Raw genomic sequence first — 14,989 nt, 5'->3', positions numbered from 1 at the left:
TTCAGCAGGATAATGCGCCATGTCATAAAGCTAGAATCATCTCAGACTGGTTTCTTGAACATGACAATGAGTTCACTGTACTCAAATGTCCTCCACAGTCACTAGATCTCAATCCAATAGAGCATCTTTGGGATGTGGTGGAACGGGAGATTCGCATCATGGATGTGCAGCCGACAAATCTGCGGCAACTGTGTGATGCCATCATGTCAATATGAACCAAAATTTCTGAGGAATGCTTCCAGCACCTTGTTGAATCTATGCCACGAAGAATTGAGGCAGTTCTGAAGGCAAAAGGGGGTCCAACCCGTTACAAGCATGGTGTACCTAATAAAGTGGCCGGTGAGTGTATATGGCAACCAACCTGAAACCAATGTACAAAAAACCAAGACTATGGGCGATGCAAAGTGAGGTATGTTATCAGTGAGGCTGGTCACAGACACAAGAGGGTGATGCCTCCTATCGCTGGCATGTTAGGCTCACCAGAAAGTGCATCTTATTTCACTGGCTGAGTGGCCAATTGATCAGCCAGGCAGTGGCGTTTCAGCTGGGGGAGCAACCAGATGCTGTCCGAAAATCACAGCTGGCGTCCGTCAGTGACACCAAGCACTGCAATGGAGGCGCGGGAACAAAGTAGTATACTTTGTTTATTATGTTCCCGCACCCCGACCCCGCCTTTTTAAAATTTTTATGGGACTTCTCTTTTAAATCCAACCCATAATAACTCATACAGGGGTCATTACACCGATCTTGTCAAATTTAAAAATTTTAATTGGCACAGTTGCTTCAAAAATTTTGACAGGTCTCTTGGAGAAGTCAAATGTTTGTTTGTTTTTGAACTGTCGTAGTAATGCTATATCTTTATAGCAGTTGGTGCTATATTTTCCAGATACAGAGCTCTGAATCACCTGCAGACAGGATTTTAGCTAGTTCAATGTATATAAATAAAGTAAGCTTGCAAGCTCCCTCTAGAGGTGACTGCAGGTAGTCAGATTTCTATCATTTATCTATGCAGGGTATTTCTATAAGGAAAACAAAGCTCTGATCCTATAAAGCTATACCAAGAAAGCATCCAATGCATAGTTTGGTGTTCAAATCTAGACATTCATGTTAAGGCTTCGACTGTAAAACAGGATGCAAGGTCGGCACCTAGCATCCCACATTGTGAACCAAAACCTTAGCATTGCATTGTACCATATGAGCCAATTTAGAGAATACCCTGTGATCTTCCCAAGTTACTACCCTCCATAGGAAGAAGCAAGTACTGCCTAACCAATAATTAATATTTAGACGTTTATGAGAATATAAACCAGTAGTTTCTATCTTTATTTCATGGTAATGATGTAATTCAATTTAGAGAGACAGAACACATGTATCCATTTTACCTTATCATAAAAAGCACTGAGATTAGCTTGCTACACGTGATATAGGCAGAACTACAAAGTTTGTAAGGAGTCTCTTTAAAAAATATGGATTATAAACTATATTTTATACAGAGAGCACCGTTACAGATTAACCTCCTTAAAGGGGTTGTCTTGGTGTGCACTTAAAAATTTATACACCACGCTTCCCTGTTATTTATGGTCACCAGTTTAGTGGAGTCTGAGGTAGTCTGAAATCCACTGTTTTATCCTGTCCCTCCTCCATGCTTTACACTGCAGCTCTGCCTAATCTGACTGGCTGCCATATGTAGGCACAAGCCCACCACAAACCAAGGATTGATGGCTTCCATTCCAAGGACAGAATGCTTTTATACTAAAGGAACTAAACCACTAATAAGAAAAAGATCATCATTAGGTAATGGCACACATATACTGGAGATCCATCTATAACTACAGTATTGGCTAATCTGGTTGGCATATGTTAGCACCAGACTGTTTCAATGGCCCACAGCGGACTATGGTATTAGAGGCCCCAGGGGAGGGGAGGCTGTAGAGGTTTATTATAATGACCTGTAGTTAAATACATTCACAAATCCAGTATCTAGCCCAGTAATAACTACCCATGTCGGGTTTTAATACTGTTTGGCCTAGCAAATGTGTCCCTAAAGAAATTTTCAATAAACTATAGAAAACATTTAGCCTTTTCCCGCCACTAAAAACCACAAAACAAAGTTAGCAAAACCAGGAGGCTTCATGTGAAGCATAGAGTGCTTCTTTGTGTTACATGGAACGCTGCGTGTTATCACACTATCTCCTCATGTATACAACGCACTGCACCAAGAATAAGCTGAGAATCTGCTCAAGGCCTGGAAGAACAAGAACTTTCACCAACATTAATCCCTCTGCCCATCATGGCTTGTCATGAGTTACTTTAAGAGATATCATTTATCCTATGGTCCTACCACAATGGAGATACTGTGGTGTCCAACTAGGAGTCTTTCCCGACAATATTTCATGACCTCAACCTCTTCCTAATAGCAACAAAGTGTTTTCACTGGAAGCTAAGTAACACAGCAGCAAAGAGTCTTTGACATAAAAATTTACATACTCCCTCCCTCTACATACAATGTGCAGGCAACATTTTACAAAAAATTTAAGAAGGACGTCCTTGGGCTACCTGTAAACTTTCGGTCTTTCCATCAGGCCCATGCTTTTTCCATCATACATACATACAAGCATATAAATAGGCCTGCCCTTACCCCCTTCGTTCAGTACCCTCTTTCACTACCCAAGTCCCACCCCCCATTGTTTGATAGGTAAGGTCTGTCCTTGCTTGAAGATCTGCCCTTTGCATTCGACCAGGGTAACGCTCAATATGGCCGCCTTTTTTTTTAATTTTATTTTTTATTTCCAGTGACATCATATCCACGCTGTCAACCTTAGACCCGATTTGATTGAGGGCAGTGGTGGGTGCTGTAGGCCAATGAGTTGTTCTCTGGAGTCTTCTGGGAACAGCGGTCTTGACAGCTGTCTGAAAGGGAGCCTAGGATTGAAACAGAGCAGTACAATAAGACACTAATACTAATACCAGGATCATAACCAAATGGTTTTCTGTATCTTTTTGACCTTGTGGCCCTGCAACACCAGGACTGGAAAAATATGTCTGTCTTCTTTTAAAAACATTGCCACACCTGTCCAAAGGTTTTGTGTGACACTGCATCTCAGCTCCAATTACTTGTATATAAGATGCAATATCCATGGGCAGATGTGGCTCTGTTTTCGAAAGAAAGCTGCTATAATTTAGTAACATCAGACGACCCCTTTAAGTTTCAGCATCTCCAAGTCAATGTAAGGCCGGATTCACACTACGTGAAACACTGGCCTTGTCAATGAAGATCATACAGTACGGGCCGGATGAACTTCATTTATCTTGAATTGGGATGCGGGCGCACACATCCGTGTGTGCCCACATCCCAATTCCCATAGCACACAATGGAGAGTGCGGCAAGAGTCGCACTCTCCATTGTTTGAACTGACAGGTCTGTGCGGCTGCTATTCAATGAAAAGCGGACACACAAAACTGACAAGTCAGTTTTTTGTGCGGCCGGTTGGAATCCCTTCCGGAGAGTATACTTTGTGTATACACTCCGGCCGGGATTCCTCTGACATACATGGCAATATATCTTTTGTATTAATCATGGCCAATGTTGCAAATTGGCAACAACGGCCGTGATTAATGCAAAAGATACGTTGTGTGAACATAGCCTAAAAATAAAATATACTATGCAGTTCTTCAACTATAGTTCAAAATACATCAACGCTTAAAACGTGGCAGCTTTCCAAATAAAGATGATAACACATGGAGGCATTACTGTTTTCCTTATGTTTGCTATTGAATCTATAGTGAGTTCTATGTTAGCAGCCATTGCAGGAGGAGAAGAGGATAAAACAGAATATTCCTCAAACAGATATTATCTGCATTTAAAGTCTACATTTTAAGCTGCAAAGTCTGAACTAGTCTTTGGGTGTAAATGAGACTTCTCAATTCAATGCCAACCAACAGAGATCTTGACTAGGCGAAAACCTCAAATAAAAGTTATGTTTGAAACCTGTACAAATATTGGCCCCTTTACACATTATTGGCAAGGAGTGTTGCTATAAAAAAACTAATTGTGCGTTTACACGGAACGATTATTGAATTCTCGCATAAACGATGGCATTTGAGCGATAATAGTACCGTGTAAACACAGCAAACGATCAAACGACGAGCGAGAAAGCTTTCATTTTGATCTTTCAACATGTTCTTAAATAGTCGTTCGTTGTTCGCTGAAAATTCGCAGATTGGTTTCATGTAAACAGTCTTTCACCTATTTACCCTAAAAGATGGGCTTAAGCGATCTTAAAAAAGATCACAATAACGATTTTTCTTACGAATTTTCAAACGATTTTTCTAACGATTTATCTAAACGCTGATCTTTATAAAAAAAAATAAATCGTTGCTTCAAAATCATTAAACGATCGATTGGGCGAATTATCGCTCCGTGTAAACGTAGCATAATTCAGGCAATAGTCAGCCCATATGAAAGTGATCAGCTGAGAAGCGGGAAAACACCCACTGATCAGCTGATCGCATCTTTTGTGCAGGCCTATAAATCATTGTTGACCGGCTGGACACCTCCTTGCATAAACGGGATTTACGGCCGATAGCAATGTGTTTAAATGGCTGCACAAACAATAGAGGGATTGTTTGTGCCTCCTTGACACTATTAGTTTTAGTTTTACAGTGCAAAGGCGCTGCAAACAAGCTCTGATTTTGCTGATTTATGTTAGTTTGCTTCTGTAGATGGCCAGAAATCGTCCAGTCTATAAAGACCTTAAGACTGCTGTACACTGTAATTTAGGCAATTATCCCTGAAGTCACAAGTGTGTGGACGACCGCACAGATACTGTCACACTATCATATTTCTGTATATCCTGAAGCAAATGTGTGCAAACCTTGCGATACTGGAGGAGGAAGCGAGCGCCAAACTGTCAGTTTAACACTCGCTTCCTCCTTCTTCCCCACTTGCTGCCTGTGCCATTACAAGCACAGACCGCAAGCGGGAGGAGCGAGAGTAGCCGCGGAAAGCAGCAGGAGGGGTGGCCCAGACAATCCTTAGATTGCACTGATCGGGCTATTTCAACATGTTGAAAGATCACAATCTGCCGACATCATAAATGTTGGCTGATCGTTGGCTGATCGTGGTCTTTTAACATGATCTATTACACCAAAGGATTATCGTCTGAAACGGCCGATAATCAGCCAAGACAGGAATTGTAGTTTTGGAACACCTGGAGGGCCACTAGTTTGACACCCCTGCTTTAGGAGGTCTGGCTGAGGGTGGGGGTGGTCTGATCTGGGGTCTGTATTTGTTTAGAGGGTCTGTAGTCGTTCCAGATTCTTGCCTCAGGCCTGAGTTTATTTACAGGGCTGCTTTTGGGTCCAAATTAAAAATTGGCAAACTTTGGGGAAAAGCCTATGGCCTACTATGTAATATTATCTATAAGACATTGATGGGTTCTACCAGTTGTACAAATATCATTAAGCACACATAATATATATAGATAATAACATATCAATGAGGTAGGCAATTGTGTACAGTAGCGGATTATAATAGGTCCTTTTCAGGCGGTAGCCCGAGCCTGGGGCCCTGAGCTCCTAGGGGGCCCATGGTCACTCAAACAGACTTATACTTTCAGTGGTGTATTGTCTCCGGTCAACGGTTCTGCCATGATTTCCAAAAAAAATCGCAGCTTTTTTACTGCAATTTTGCACAAATCAGGACATCATGACATTATCTATCCTGTACTATGAGCACCATGCTAGTGCTACCATAGTTACAATGGGGTTGGGGGGCCCAGGCTTGGAGGACAGCCCAGGGCTTAGGGTAAAGTTAATCCGCCCCTGATTGTGTACTATGGGTCAGCACATGTTATGTTATGTTATAGGACTCCATCCCACTCTGCAGTGTCTAATTCCAAGAACCATCACATAAGCAACCATTATGTACATGTCTATGGTGTATTGGCCCCTGTGTATACGAACATCTGCTTGACCCCTGCGCTATGCTGTATGTAAACCTAAACTTACTATGTAATGTATGCACACCCGGTATAAATACGTTGTAAGAAGATATTCTCTGCACAAATGACTGGGATGTAACAAGAAGAAACTGGAGACCTCATGAAACAAATCAATGCCAGATGTAAAAACTGCAAACTCGGCAATAAAAGAGAGAGGAAACCTTTTCAGTATTGGAATATTATCATGTGGGACAGAGCAGATACATGCTACAACAGTAACATGCCATCCATAGGAGATCACTGATTGGCTGCCCTGGTCACATGTATATGACAGGGCATTAGGCTTTTGTGATTGAAGTGTTGAGGGTTTTCCAATAGCTAAGTCTGTTTCTTGTTTACAATGTGAATTTCTTTTATAAAGATTATACTCTTAGGAAAATGAAAGGTGGAATCTGATTGGCTCAGTTGCCCCTAGCAACCAGTGTTACAGATCCAGTTAAATGTGTGCGTTATTCTTTTCTATCCACTTACTTTTGGACCACTCTGTATATTAGTTATTAACCAAGAAAACAAGACCCACTACAACTGTAGGGTCAGCAAAAATTTAAATTAAAATGGTAAATGTCCCTTTAAAAAGCTGTATAACCAATACTGACTAAGGACACAATAAATGAAGCTGAAGTAGTCTATTTTAGTTTATATGAAGGCCAAAGGCAGATACAGGGCTGGCGTCAGCACAGGCTTACTCTCATACCCCATGGATTGTTTCAAGCCACATGTTTCTCCTGCTACAATTCTTTCCCTGCCTATCTCCATGATTTGCTCCACAAACTGAGGCTCTGTGGCTCAAGTGCCCACAAAAACCTGGAGCTGGCCATGGGCAGATATTTTAATAAAATTCCATTCAACCGGCACTCCTTGGCCCAATATAAGGGTATGAGCACATACCCTGGGCGGAATCTGGGCGGATCATCCTCTGCGGATTCCGCAGCTCACACACGTGCGCATCTGCACCCGTGCCATAGGCTCCATTCTATGCACAGGCGAATTCCGCCGTCTGCCCAAAGAATCAACAGGTTCAAAGTCTCTTTGAAATTCCTATGCTTTTACTGGTCAAAAAGTTTTGTCTATAATTTTTGGGGAAGCAGCAAGACGTGTGGGGAATTATAGGCTATTCATGCTCCGCTGGGTATTATGGAAAGAAAGATTTAATTCCAAAAAGGAAAAAATTACTCATCTGCAGACAGCTCTTCATCAGTACAGAGCAAGGCGTAAGCCGGCTGCAGAGAGGCCTATCGCTGTGAGTAATGTTTCTTCTTCAGGAGAGCACCACCTCTGATGCCTCCTTTTAGACATAGCTTTCTCCTTTATGAAGCCCTAGAACATGACTGGGGATTTATACATGTGTAACTTCCCCTTCTGAGAGTTTCTGACTTGGTCTATTAAATTCCCAGTAAGGTTCTAAGGCTAGGATAAGGATATCACGGCAATCTTCCAATATATTGAGCAAATGTGTAAATCAGTGGTGAAACAGATAAAATTAATAAGGGGTTAAGACCAAGAAAAATCTAGACTATTAGACGCTGGATTAAAGGAATTTTAATGCGAGAGATTATTTTTTTTTTACAAAAGGAACCATTTTTTTTTCTTCTTTTCGGTTTAGCAGTTTTGATAACATTCTCACGTTTGCACATTGGAATGGAGGCTACGTGAGGACAGCAGCTGAGCCAGCAGAATCATGGCACTGCTTTGTATGCATTTACTGTACAGCGGACATTAGGGTAAACTCTCTCACTCTAGTTTTGTCTTGGAATCACACATAGCCGATATTCCCATTGGTGACAACCTCTGGCCTAACCTCAAATTCACATACATATTCATGGGAAAATCCTGCCGTCCGGGACACGCTTGTAACGGATGACTGCAGCGCTGAGCATTTTACGTTGTTATTTTAGGTGTGAGCAGCTACAGGGAGACAGCTCAAACAAACCATGTCCAACACAATAAGCTCTTTTCAGTGCAGAGAGCGGGCACTTCTCCGTGCACAATGAGTTCACACGTTTGCAGCTCATCGAGGGGCCACAGGGCAGATGGATAATGGTGGCTTTGTCTACTGGCCACACGTGCTGAGCTATGGTATCAGTTTATCTCTGTTGAGTGCCGACACCCATGGTAACCCATGTCTGATCTGATTTCCCTGGTATATAGGAAGAGAGTCCCATCATAACAGATAAAAGGCCCTTTCAGGCTAAGATATGACAGCTTCAAGTTACAGGCAAAAAGCCTAAAGGCTGCACTACTAAGGGATTCTTATGACAACATGCCTCCTTCTGATTCATGTCAGGAAATGGGATGTAGACTTTATAGGTGAGATACACAGATTTCCCATTTTTTTTGTGTACACTAAAGTTCCCCAGGTCCCATTATACCTTATACTTAAGTTAGCTGAACACCCCCCCCCCCTTCATAACCTGGCAATTATTTACATATCAGAATAGGCCCTCTGCCGATTGCCAATAGGTTGCTTTCTCCAATAAGTCACGTTTGATGGACGTTGGAGTGTCAGACAAGAAACAACAAAGAACAATAACCCTGCAATCATTGTGGTAAGTAACATTATAGTCTGGAATTCTCTGGGCCCACTTATCCATGTGGAAGGTACTCTCCAGCAATTTGGGTATCCACCCTTGCAGATCACCCATACACCCATACATGCTGATTGGGATCCAACAAGACAGAAATGTAGCCAATGTTACCAAGACTTCCAAATACCCCACGGCCCACCTAATTCTTTTGGCTTGACCCCCAATTGACCTGTATGACCACCTCAATCGTTTTATTTGTTCTATGGATCCTCCCCACACACCCTCCAGCAGATGTGGGATGCAATGCAGTCATAATGGCTCCAGATACCTGTGACAACCTACCAGGCCCTTACGGAGTCACTCCCAGCCAGTTTGGCTGCTGTCCATGCTGCTAGGTCTGGTTTACATTTATAACACGTACTATGTTACTTATGGAATACCAGCAAAAATGTATTCTAAAGAATATCACAACAAATTACCTGTGGCGTGCCCGGAGGGTTGAAAAGACCAAACGTAATCTATTTGCGACAGTATACACTGACATTTGTGGGATAGAATAGTATTTTGTCTCAGAAATAAAAGCTATATACTGTAGTGAAGCAGACCTAACATTGTGAATTATAGTATTCTTCTGTTAAAGGCTAGGTTCACACAAAGTCTTTTTTGTCCGTTAGACGGACGTCTTTTTTTGGACGTCCATCATTTTGAGGCCAAAGAACATTCGTTATTTTGAAATCACGGACGTCATTGCAAAATAACGGACATTATTTGACCTCAAAATGACGGACGCCCAAAAAGATGACCGGCAAGCGGCCAAACCTAGCCTAAAGCCCCTATTACACAGGACCATTCAGAGGAGCAATCTTCTCCTTGTTCCCCGCTCGCTGCCGGCGCTATTACATGTGCCAACAGCGAGCGGGAGTGCAGGGGCGCTAGATCGTTCAGACAGCCCATAGAAGATAGCGGCGGCAGCATATCACTACTATCTTGATCGATGCCATTTCAACATGTTGGAAGACAAAGATCAGCCGACATGCACGATCCTTGTCTTCTATTACACTAAACGATTATCGGCTATTAATAGTTTTGTGTAGTAGGGCCTTGTGATGCATGTTAAAAATGTGAAAGAGAGAATCTGTAAGCTTCAGATCATGCTCGGATGCAAGCAACCTTTCTGCCATAACTAATTCTTACACAGGTTTTGATTTCCAACACTGAACCCTGTACATCAACCAATCAAGGCAGGGAGGGGTGGGGGAGGGAGCAGGCATGCATGTTTCTACAGCCTCCTTGACATTTGAGATCTAAAGCTGACAGATTACCTTTAAAAGATAGGGAATCAGTGGGACTTTCTCCCCAGCCTGAAGTAGGGATCAATGGCTGGTAAGAAAATTGTAATGTAGCTGGGATTGCTGAGCTGAGATTTATTTTCACCAGCCGGCAGGAAAGGCGCATGGCGTCTGAGGTTTGGCTACGATCACAGCTTAATAGTGGGTTAATTAGATGTGTCACAACATTTCATTGTTTCCATCAAACAACTATAAAAACAGCTTACATGGAAGGCGCGAGGAAGTAATTATACATAATCTATCCTAGTGCTACAAGCGCAGGCTACAAGTTGTACACAAGAAAAAATCATTAATGCAATTAGCCAAACCCTAGGAAGTTAGCGGATATTCAGAGGGGATCAGCTGATGTGTGTGTCTATGTGTAAAGGGGTTTACCATATTGAAAGGTTTCTCCTTAGGGGGGTGGGTGGGGGTCGTATAGCAGTTTTTTTTTATGTCAGTACTGTACCCGTTCTTGCATCCCTTCATATTATACAATAGACGCAGGCTGTTTAGACTGAAATCTGGCCCCATGCACACCCAATGTTAATGTTAAGGGATGTCAATTACACCCCCCCGAATCTTCAGGCTTTGAGTGGGGTTAGGTTTCTATAAAACACATATATTTGGCCAGACATACTGCACTGAGCACTTCCATGTCTCAATACCCCTGCATGTTCATAAATCGTTCCGACTAAGTCAGCAATGTGAAGTCATCGCACTGAGAAACTCCATAAAACAAATGAACAGCTCAGAGTTCCTGCCAGACGCTTTGTCTTCAGGAAAAAAAAAAAAAATCTATAAAATTACTTTTGTTCTCAATTTGATTACATAGATTTGGCCTAAAAAGAGTCTACTAGTTTCCTTCTTATAGTCTTGAATATTACTACTCAAAGAAAAACCGTCATGTAATAATATCATGTAAAAGGGGTTAAGCAAGCTGAGATATGAGGCGCTGTTTGCTGAAGTTTTCCTAACCTTTACTGCCCTCATGCTTGCCTATGACATAGCAGCTACACTGTAGTCGAATCAGCTATAGGCTATATTCACACAACGCCAAAAATATAATGATATTTGATATAAAAAAAAAACGTCAGTTTTTGCCGCGATTTAACTGACTGCAATAGCAATGCTTTGAAGTCAATGGGAAGACGGACATCCAATGCGCACAATGTATTGAACAGACGTTATCGGCGCGGACATTAAAATAATGATCATGACAATTATTTTCGGACGTCTTTTTCCAACAGCGGACGTTTTTTTATTAGTTGTTCATACACAGTTTTTTTGTTGTCACCGTTCTTTCTCCGTTTTACTAATAAATTCAATGGACTTTTCAATTAAGACACACCCAAAGGGCAATCAGTCCACCTAAACTAGAATAATTTACCAACAGCCGCCATTGTACCAAGGGAAGGCTAGACAGCTAAATGACGTCCGTTATTTTAGACTAAAAAAAAACGGACGTAATTTTAAACGGAGCTCAAAATAAGTTGTGTGAACATAGCCATACGGTGTGAGCATCCTAACAAACAGAAGCTCATATCTCAGTTTCCGGGCTGCATGTTAGTGTAATATTAGGCACAGAAATTAGGCGATCCAGTGGATGAGTTGTGCACTAAGGGAGGTTCCCTAAAACTTAGCTTCTCACAAACATTTCTTAGAGGTTTGAGTAAATTTTTTTCCACTACCACCTACCACCAGAGGCACCTTACTGCATACTGCTTTATTATTGAGTTCAATGGGAACTGTATAATTCTCAATTCAGAGAGCTCCCCCTACTGGGAAGGGGGGGGGGGGGATAAACTGATTTTTTTTTCTGTTAGAATTTTGCACCAAATTAAATAGAATGCAGCTATTCCAATTACTCGAGTATCATCCAAACAACCAATATTAGTTGGTAACCCCTAAACCTCCCTAGATCAGCAGGGCGCCTTTGGTGACTAGGTTAAAATTTACACTAAGAGCTTGTAACCCATAAAAATTGTGCCTTTGCCCGGCTACCTGTGTGTCCAGGGTACAAGACACTGGCGGAACTACCGCCGTAGCAGCCGTAGCGGCCGCTACGGGGCCCCGTGGCGCGGGCCCCCGGAGCTCACACAGCCTGTAGCACCCGGCGGCTGAGCAGGCCTCCCGGGTGCTACAGCTGTTTGGGGTCCAGGCAGTGGCCACGAAGGGGGGCCCACGGGGCCCTCCCGATCAATCACTCTTGTGACCGCAAGCATTGTTTTGCTTGCGGTCACAAGAGTCGGGCTCCGTCTTCCCCCGGCTGCTGCGCGGCTGCCGGGGGTGTCGCGTCTTATCCCCGGCAGCCGAGCATCCCAGAACTCCCTGCGCGCCTTGGGCCCTGACTTCCGGTTCTGGCGCGCAGGGAGCTCTGGGATGCGCGCGCTGCCGGGGATAAGACGCGACACCCCCGGCAGCCGCGCAGCAGCCGAGGACAGACCAGGAGAAGTGAGCATCGACGTGGGAGCGCGTTGTCAGGTGAGTTAAGTTTTGTTTTTTTATCAGCCTGCAGGGTGGGGGGGGGGAAGGATGGGGGCATCTATGAGGGTGGGGGGGAAAGAGGGGGGCATCTATGAGGGTGGGGGGAAGGAGGGGGGCATCTATGAGGGGGGGGGGAAGAGGGGGGCATCTATGAGGGGGGGGGAAGAGGGGGGCATCTATGAGGGGGGGGGAAAGAGGGGGGCATCTATGAGGGGGGGGGAAAGAGGGGGGCCTCTAAGAGGGGGGCATCTATGAGGGGGGGGGAAAGAGGGGGGCATCTATGAGGGTGGGGGGGAAAGAGGGGGGCATCTATGAGGGTGGGGGGGAAAGAGGGGGGCATCTATGAGGGTGGGGGGGAAGAGGGGGGCATCTATGAGGGGGGGGGAAGAGGGGGGCATCTATGAGGGGGGGGGGAAAGAGGGGGCATCTATGAGGGTGGGGGGGGGGAAGAGGGGGGCATCTATGAGGGGGGGGAGAGGGGGGCATCTATGAGGGGGGGGGGAAGAGGGGGCATCTATGAGGGTGGGGGGGGGGAAGAGGGGGGCATCTATGAGGGTGGGGGGGAAGAGGGGGGCATCTATGAGGGGGGGGGGAAGAGGGGGGCATCTATGAGGGGGGGGAAGAGGGGGGCATCTATGAGGGTGGGGGGGAGAGGGGGGCATCTATGAGGGTGGGGGGGGAAGAGGGGGGCATCTATGAGGGTGGGGGGGGGGGGGAAGAGGGGGGCATCTATGAGGGTGGGGGGGGGAAGAGGGGGCATCTATGAGGGTGGGGGAAAGGGGGCCATCTATGAGGGTGTGGGGGAAAGGGGGCCATCTATGAGGGTGGGGGGGGGAAAGAGGGGGGCATCTATGAGGGTGGGGGGGGGGGAAAGAGGGGGGCATCTATGAGGGTGGGGGGGGGAAAAGAGGGGGGCATCTATGAGGGTGGGGGGGAAAGAGGGGGGCATCTATGAGGGTGGGGGGAAGCAGGGGGCATCTATGAGGGTGGGGGGGAAAGAGGGGGCATCTATGAGGGTGGGGGGAAGGAGGGGGGCATCTATGAGGGTAGGGGGAAAGAGGGGGCATCTATGAGGGTGGGGGGAAGGAGGGGGCCATCTATGAGGGTGGGGAGGAAGAGGGGGCCATCTATGAGGGAGGGGGGAAGGGTACCATCTATAAGGGAGGGGGAAGGGGGCCATCTATAAGGGAGGGTGGGGGGAGAGGGGGCCATCTATAAGGGAGGGTGGGGGGAGAGGGGGCCATCTATAAGGAGGGGGGAGAGGAGGCCATCTATATGGAGGGGGAGAGGAGGCCATCTATAAGGGAGGGTGGGGGGAGAGGAGGCCATCTATAAGGGAGGGGGTAGAGGAGGCCATCTATATGGAGGGGGGAGAGGAGGCCATCTATAAGGGAGGGTGGGGGGAGAGGGGCCATCTATTTGGGGGGGCAACATAGGGGGAGAGGGAATACACAGAGGGGAGCATATATTATTAGGGGGTCACATAGAGTCAGGGCTACCCACTAAATGAGGGTGTAAAGGGGACAGTACAGATGTGCAGTGTGTATAGAGATGAGGATGGTGCCAGAGTGAGGAGTCTAATATGTCTGTCTGGCAGATTCTGTGGATTCGTGGCTCGGAGAAGTTCTCATAACGGCCCAGGACAGATGGAGAAGATGAAAAGGAAAGAACTCCGATCAGAGAAGACGTCCCCTGTGAGTCACTTAATATAACTGTGCTGTAATTTATATGGTGTACAGAACCTGTGTAGAGCTGAGTGTGTTTATGGCGTAGTGGTCGATTGAGGGTGTTGGGGCCCCAATCAAAAGTTTGCTATGGGGCCCAGCCATTTCTAGTTACGCCCCTGGTACAAGATGTATTAAAGCAGTGTTCAGAAGGCCTTTCCTGCAGATGATACCCTCTGGTTGCAGCTTCTAGTTATCTACTCTATGTTACCTCTACATCCGAGGCTCTTGACTCGAGCCAATAAGCTCTGCTGTTGAACCAAGTCAAAGGATTTCTGACAGTCCAAGTAAATGACTTCAGCTCCATCGACAGCTGCGTTACAATGGAAGAACAACCACGAGACATTGCTCAGAGACATACAATATATGGGGGTGAGGGCAGAAGCAAAGAGGGAAGCCATTACCCATAGCAACTGCTGACAGCTATAAAATTGACAGCCAGAATTTGACTGGTTGCTATAGACAACAAGGGTTTATCCTGAAAAAAATAGCAATTTCACCAATACCTACAGTCAGTGTTACAAACCGCTCTGAATTCTTAAAGGGGGTTTCTGGGCTTTTGTCAATCTGTATTACACACAGTACTAATCCCTCTGCTCACTCCCAGTTCAGTGCTGTTCCTAGTAGATATGCCAATATGTAGCCATCACATCATCAGGGATAGCACTGGAGAGGTCAATAGTTCTTTGGACTATATCATTATTCCCCCCCCCCTTCATTTTCTGTGCAAACTGGCAACAGCCCAGATAACCCCTTTAAAAGAATTCCCATATTGCCATTTACTGGCAACGAACAGATATTGAAAATGGGGACATAGTATATTAGAAATTTACAGAAAAGAGCTTGTGCCCTCAAGGAGTATTGTATATAAAGCAGTGGCTATGTTTCTGCCCCTCTGCTTGGCACCTTTTGGGGGCATAACC

The 14,989-nt window shown here is 45.2% G+C and overlaps 1 protein-coding gene across 4 annotated transcripts in view; it reads right to left on the bottom strand.

Moving 5' to 3' along the window:
- Positions 1–1,302: 1,302 nt before the first annotated feature.
- Positions 1,303–14,989, bottom strand: part of CAMK1 (calcium/calmodulin dependent protein kinase I) — a 116,024-nt gene continuing 102,337 nt past the window's right edge. For all 4 annotated transcript variants that reach the window (XM_069966835.1, XM_069966833.1, XM_069966832.1 and 1 more), the window contains exon 12: positions 1,303–2,922. In XM_069966835.1, coding sequence (XP_069822936.1) covers positions 2,819–2,922 — 104 coding nt within the window. In that variant the 3' untranslated portion in view covers positions 1,303–2,818. The remainder of the gene's footprint in view (positions 2,923–14,989) is intronic.

Source organism: Dendropsophus ebraccatus, chromosome 4 (assembly GCF_027789765.1).
Source record: "Dendropsophus ebraccatus isolate aDenEbr1 chromosome 4, aDenEbr1.pat, whole genome shotgun sequence".
Taxonomy (NCBI): domain Eukaryota; kingdom Metazoa; phylum Chordata; class Amphibia; order Anura; family Hylidae; genus Dendropsophus; species Dendropsophus ebraccatus.
The sequence above is the reverse complement of the archived record's forward strand: the minus strand, read 5'-3'. Positions and strand labels throughout refer to the sequence as shown.